This window comes from Salvelinus namaycush, unplaced genomic scaffold, assembly GCF_016432855.1.
Source record: "Salvelinus namaycush isolate Seneca unplaced genomic scaffold, SaNama_1.0 Scaffold2516, whole genome shotgun sequence".
NCBI classification, from domain to species: Eukaryota; Metazoa; Chordata; class Actinopteri; order Salmoniformes; family Salmonidae; genus Salvelinus; species Salvelinus namaycush.
This window is the reverse complement of record NW_024059360.1, coordinates 11,803-18,774: the sequence shown is the minus strand read 5'-3', so window position 1 is coordinate 18,774 and position 6,972 is coordinate 11,803. Positions and strand designations below refer to the sequence as shown.

Here is a 6,972-nt window from a genome sequence, read left to right as displayed (position 1 = left end):
AGGTGAGTTCCAGCACCATAAACACCTCATATTCTGATGTAGCATCTATTACATTCATACTCATCATCATAGGGCAGGGTATCATATACTGATGTAGCATCTATAAAATGTGCACTCATCATTATTCATGAGTATTCGTAATTATAGCAACATATTAAATAATTGTATAAGTGCATAGAGACGTGCTCACTTACATAACAATATGTTTACATCATCATTACATATAAGTCACCAAGTTGATCAGGAAGAAACAGCAGGAGGTAGAGTGGGGAGGTGCTGGGAGTAGGAGAGGGACTCCATGGTGTTGATCAGGAGGAAACAGCAGGAGGTAGAATGGGGAGGTGCTGGGAGTAGGAGAGGGACTCCATGGTGTTGATCAGGAAGAAACAGCAGGAGGTAGAGTGGGGAGGTGCTGGGAGTAGGAGAGGGACTCCATGGTGTTGATCAGGAGGAAACAGCAGGAGGTAGAATGGGGAGGTGCTGGGAGTAGGAGAGGGACTCCATGGTGTTGATCAGGAAGAAACAGCAGGAGGTAGAGTGGGGAGGTGCTGGGAGTAGGAGAGGGACTCCATGGTGTTGATCAGGAAGAAACAGCAGGAGGTAGAGTGGGGAGGTGCTGGGAGTAGGAGAGGGACTCCATGGTGTTGATCAGGAAGAAACAGCAGGAGGTAGAGTGGGGAGGTGCTGGGAGTAGGAGAGGGACTCCATGGTGTTGATCAGGAAGAAACAGCAGGAGGTAGAGTGGGGAGGTGCTGGGAGTAGGAGAGGGACTCCATGGTGACTCGGAGGTCCCTAGCTGAGGAGGAAGGAATGGGTGTGATAGATTCCAGACGAATAGAGATGGAACGATCAGAGGAGGGCAAGGAGGAGTTAGGAGCAATAACAGAACACGTCATTCTCAGTGACCTGAGGATTGTGCAGCGATTTGGTCATCCTAGACCAGAGGTACCGTCCTGTATTTTTTCATTCCAATCTATTCCACCTGATTCCAATAATTAACTGGATGATAAACTGAATCAGGTTAGTTACAACTGGGGCTGGAGTGAAAACCAACAGGAGGGTAGCTCTCCAGGAACATGGTTAGAGAGCCCTGCCCTAGACTGATGTGTTGCTTGACCTCTAGTTCCTACCATGAGTCATTATATCCCTTGGTTATTGTTTGATCCTTTCATCTTGTTCCTTAATGTTCTTTTGGTGCTTTGAATGTCTGAATCAGATCTCCTTTGAGTTGGGAGGTTTTTAAAATGTATCTGTACAAATTTGTATTTCAGGTTACATGACGCACACACACACTCAACATGGCAACCACACTGCATTTGATCGGTGGTCAAGGAGGCAGTTCATTTCATTTCCATGGCATGGACAACGGTGCCACCCTCAAGAAGATTGGAGTGGCGGTGGAAGGCTCGCAGGTCAAAGCTGTGCGGGCGGAGCTGACCGACGGGAAAGTGGCGACTTTTGGAGATGAGAACACTTTCAATGAGTTTGAGTTCAACCTCGGCGAGCGCATCACAAAGCTGTCGCTGTGGGATAACGGCGCCGGCACACGTCTGGGTGCCATCAAGTTCACGACGAGTGAAAACCGTCAGTTCTTTGAAAAAACGACCAGCTGGCCACTGATTACTGAGTACACCGTAGATGTGGGGTCTGGAATCTGCCTGGTGCTGGAGGGCAGGTCTGGCTTGGCCGTTGAACGTATGGGCTTCCTCTTCATCAACCCCATCAAGTCGTCCGTGCTGACCAACATGGAGTATGCCAACCTGTCCCTCTTCAAACCCCAGGTAAGCTCTTTTATAGATGTGTGTAGACGGCTCAGGAAAACTCTACCGATGCTCTAACATTAACCAGACCCAGAGAGCTGGAGGTGGAGAGAGACATATCTGCACGCTGGACTGTGGGGAGACAACTTCAACAATATAAAAAGCAAGAGCAGGAGAAGAACAGAGCACTAGAGGAGAGGATCAGACTGCTGGAGGAGAGGGTGAGGGGATGGTGTGTGACAGAGATCAACCCACTAGAGAGGTGGCCACCCCCGCAGAGAAGCCAGCAGAACAGTCCACCTCAGCTCCCGACAAAAGTCTCGACACCACAGCAGAACAGTCCACACCAGACCCTGACCATAGCGTCGACATCACAGCAAAACAGACAAATGAAGAACCCCAAGCCCAGGGGATCTCATCCCCTCTGAGCACCCCCATGTCAGCCACCCTGCCAGGCCTCCTGACAACCCCCCCCCACACCCACTGAGGACATACACAAGACACAGATTGGACTCCTTATAGACTCAAATGGGAAATATATACAAGAAAAAAAACTTTTTCCCAAACAGGTGTCCAAACACCCAGCGCGCCCTAGACCTTCTGTTTGAGGACCAACTAGGATCACCTAGCCACATAATAATACACACAGGCACAAACGACCTGAGAACACAGCAGGAAAGGGGGGCCACAGCACTGAAGGGAGTGATTGAAAATGCTTCTTCTTCTTTCCCCAATGCACAAGTGGTTATCTCCATCCTGCTACCACGAAAAGACTTCCACCCTGCTACCAAACAGCGGGTAACCGCAAGTATTTCCTGTCACTGTGCCTCAAAACCAAATGTTTTCCTGACCCACCACTCCACCCTGGACTTGAACAGCCTCTATGACCAGGTCCACCTATACAAGGCAGCAGTGCCCACCTTCGCACGGACTCTAAAGGACATGGCTCTCAAACGCAGCCCCAACACTTCACACAGGAGCAACAGATTAATTGACACCCTGCCCAGACCAGCGAGACACTCTCCCAGACCTGTGGGATCCCCCCTGGACCTACACATAGAGGACCCACACCGAGAGGACCTACATCCAGACCACAACACCACCAGCCACATACACACCCCCACCCCAACCAATCAACTCACCCCCAAGTCAACCATGCCCACACCCCATTTAGGCCCCTCAGATCAGACCTATGCCACTCCTGCCCACCCATGCACCCCACCCCCGTAAAGAGGGCCTCAACATGGAAGTCACACATACGCCCAGGCCGTGAGTAGGAAAACAGGCCCAACACCCACTCTTACACTAGCCCAAGCCAATGGCATATACCAGATGCACAGCAGGCTCTACTCACACATACTGGCCTGAGGCCAAAACACACGACCAACAACATTGCTATCTCATCCTGGAATATCCAAGGCCGGAGGTCATCTGCCTTTGGCCTAAAGAGCAGGAACCTGGACTTCATCAAAGAAATCGGAAATACAGACATTGTCATCCTTCAAGAAACCTGCTATAGTGGAGACAGACCCACTGGTTGCCCTCTATGTGACAAAGAGCTGGTAGTCCCATCCATCAAACTACCAGGTGTGAAACAGGGAAGGGACTCAGGGGGTATGCTAATTTGGTGTAGAGCAGACCTAACTCACTCCAATATTTGGAACCAAGGACTGATCACCCCAATCCACAAAAGTGGAGACAAACGTGACTCCAATAACTACCGTGGGATATGCGTCAACAGCAACCTTGGGAAAATACTCTGCATTATCATTGACAGCAGACTCGTACATTTCCTCAGTGAAAACAATGTACTGAGTAAATGTCAAATTGGCTTTTTACCAAATTATCATATGGCAGACCACATATTCACCCTGCACACCCTAATTGACAAACACACAAACAGACAAAGGCAAAACTGTCGCATGCATTGTTGATTTCAAAAAAGCCTTCGACCCAATTTGGCATGAGGGTCTGCTATACAAATTGATGGAAAGTGGTTTTGGGGGAAAAACATACGACATGATAAAATCCATGTACACAAACAACAAGTGCACGGTTAAAATAGGCAAAAAACACACACATTTCCTCCCACAGGGCCGTGGGATGAGACAGGGATGCAGCTTAAGCCCCACCCTCTTCAACATATATATCAACGAATTGGCAAGGGCACTAGAAAAGTCTGCAGCACCCGGCCTCACCCTACTAGAATCTGAAGTCAAATGTCTACTGTTTGCTGATGATCTGGTGCTTCTGTCACCAACCAAGGAGGGCCTACAGCAGCACCTAAATCTTCTGCACAGATTCTGCCAGACCTGAGTCCTGACAGTAAATCTCAGTAAGACAAAAATAATGTTATTCCAAAAAAGGTTCAGTCGCCAGGACCACAAATACCAATTCCATCTAGACACCATTACTCTAGAACACATAAAAAATTATACATACCTTGGCCTAAACATCAGCGCCAAAGGTAACTTCTACAAAGCTGTGAACGATCTGAGAGACAAGGCAAGAAGGGCATTCTATGAAATCAAAAGGAACATAAAAATTGACATACCAATTAGGATCTGGCTAAAAATACTTGAATCAGTTATAGAACACATTGCCCTTTAACTTCTACTTGGTACTCATCCCGGATCCGGGAGCATCCTCATCAGTAAAAAGCTGACTAGCATAGCCTAGCATAGCGCCACAAGTAAATACTAGCATATAAATATAATGAAATCACAAGTCCAAGACACCAAATGAAAGATACACATCTTGTGAATCCAGCCATCATTTCCGATTTTTAAAATGTTTTACAGCGAAAACACAATATGTATTTCTATTAGCTAACCACAATAGCAAAAGACTCAACCGCATATTTTCACCATTTTTTTACCGCATAGGTAGCTATCACAAAACCGACCAAATAGAGATATAATTAGTCACTAACCAAGAAACAACTTCATCAGATGACAGTCTTATAACATGTTATACAATAAATCTATGTTTTGTTCGAAAATGTGCATATTTGAGGTATAAAATCATAGTTTTACATTGCAGCTACAATCACCAATAGCACCGAAGCAGCAAGAATAATTACAGAGAGCAACGTGAAATACCTAAATACTCATCATAAAACATTTATGAAAAATACATGGTGTCCAGCCAATATTTCAGATTTTTTAAGTGTTTTACAGCGAAAACACAATATAGCATTATATTAGCTTACCACAATAGCCAAACACACAACCGCATTCATTCACCGCAAAGGTAGCGATCGCAAAAAAACAGCAAAAGATATAAAATTATTCACTAACCTTGACCAATTTCATCAGATGACAGTCCTATAACATCAGGTTATACAGTACACTTATGTTTTGTTCGAAAATGTGCATATTTTGAGCTGAAAACCGTGGTTATACATTGTGAAAATGTAGCAACTTTTTCCCAGAATCTCCGGATATATTTCTGACACTCACCTAATCTGACCAATCAACTCATCATAAACTTTACTAAAAAATACATGTTGGACAGCAAATGAAAGATACACTAGTTCTTAACCTGTTTGGGGTGCAGCCCGACACCGGTACACTTATGACAACATCCAGCTCAAGTGCAGGGCGCGAAATTCAAAAGATATTTTTTTTAAATATTTAACTTTCACACATTAACAAGTCCAATACAGCATATGAAAGGTACACATCTTGTGAATCAAGCCAACATGTCCGATTTTTAAAATGTTTTACAGGGAAGACACAATATGTAAATCTATTAGCTAACCACGTTAGCAAAAGACACCACTTTTCTTACTCCATCAGTTTTTTACTCCATCAGTAGCTATCACAAATTCGACCAAATAAAGATATAAATAGCCACTAACCAAGAAACAACTTCATCAGATGACAGTCTGATAACATATTTATTGTATAGCATATGTTTTGTTAGAAAAATGTGCATATTTCAGGTATAAATCATAGTTTACATTGCAGCTACAGTCAGAAATTGCACCAAAAGCAGACAGAAAAATTACAGACACCAACGCCAAATAACTAAATACTCATCATAAAACATTTCTGAAAAATACATAGTGTACAGCAATTGAAAGACAGGCATCTTGTGATTCCAGACAATATTTCCAATTTATCAAGTGTTTTACAGCGAAAACACAATATAGCGTTATATTAGCGTAGCCACAATAGCCAGAAACACTTGGGCGCCGACGACCAGTTCACATGCACGACAGATATTAGAAATAGCATCATAAAATGTTTCTTACTTTTGGTGATCTTCCGTCAGAATGTTGGACAAGGTGTCCTTTGTCCAGAACAGTCGTTGTTTGGATCTGGAACGGCAAATTTCCCTCTTGATTTAGCATGGGCACTTGCCAAGTGGCACGGATCTCTCTAACGTCAACAAAGTCAGAGAACGGAACACGGCAAAACTCCCGAAAAAATTTCAATAATCTGATTAAACTATATTGAAAAAACATACTTTACGATGATATGGTCACATGTATCAAATAAAATCTAAACCGGAGATGTTAGTCGTCCATAACGACAGCTAAACAGAAGGCAAATCCATGTCCTCTTTCGCGCGCTCCAGAAACAGGAAATGGACGGTCACGTCATACAAAGAGCTTTAATTCCACCTCAGACCAAGATAAACACGAAATTTCTTCTCTCACCACCTCTTGACAACCAGGGGAAGGTGTATGAAGTGTACGTAGACTCTTACGTATCATGCCCATGTATAGGCAGGAAGTTGAACAGAGCATCGATTTCTGACATTCCACTTCCTGGTCAGGAAATGTGCTGCAGAATGAGTTCTGTTTCACTCAGAGAAATAATTCAAACGGTTTTAGAAACTAGAGAGTGTTTTCTATCCAATAGTAATAATAATATGCATATTGTACGAGCAAGAATTGAGTACGAGGCCGTTTGAAATGGGCACGATTTAACTGGCTACTCAATACTGCCCCTTGCAGCCATAAGAAGTTAATGCAATCGCCGTGTTAGATTTTTTAAAATAACTTTACCATAACAAACAGCTTACGTTATAGCGAGACAGCGCCCGCAATAAGGACGGAAAATAGAACTAAACATTTTCCACAGAAATACGAAATAACATCATAAATGGTTCCTACTTTTGCTGAGCTTCCATCAGAATCTTGTACAAGGAGTCCTTGGTCCAGAATAATCGTTGTTTCGTTTTAGAATGTCCTCTTCTCCTG

The 6,972-nt window shown here is 44.1% G+C and overlaps 1 protein-coding gene across 1 annotated transcript; it reads left to right on the top strand.

Moving 5' to 3' along the window:
* Window positions 1–1,279: 1,279 nt before the first annotated feature.
* Window positions 1,280–1,838, top strand: LOC120039081 (aerolysin-like protein). Its single transcript, XM_038984611.1, has one exon. It carries the CDS (start codon window positions 1,299–1,301, stop codon window positions 1,836–1,838), a length of 540 nt encoding a protein of 179 aa, XP_038840539.1. The 5' UTR covers window positions 1,280–1,298.
* Window positions 1,839–6,972: the final 5,134 nt, after the last annotated feature.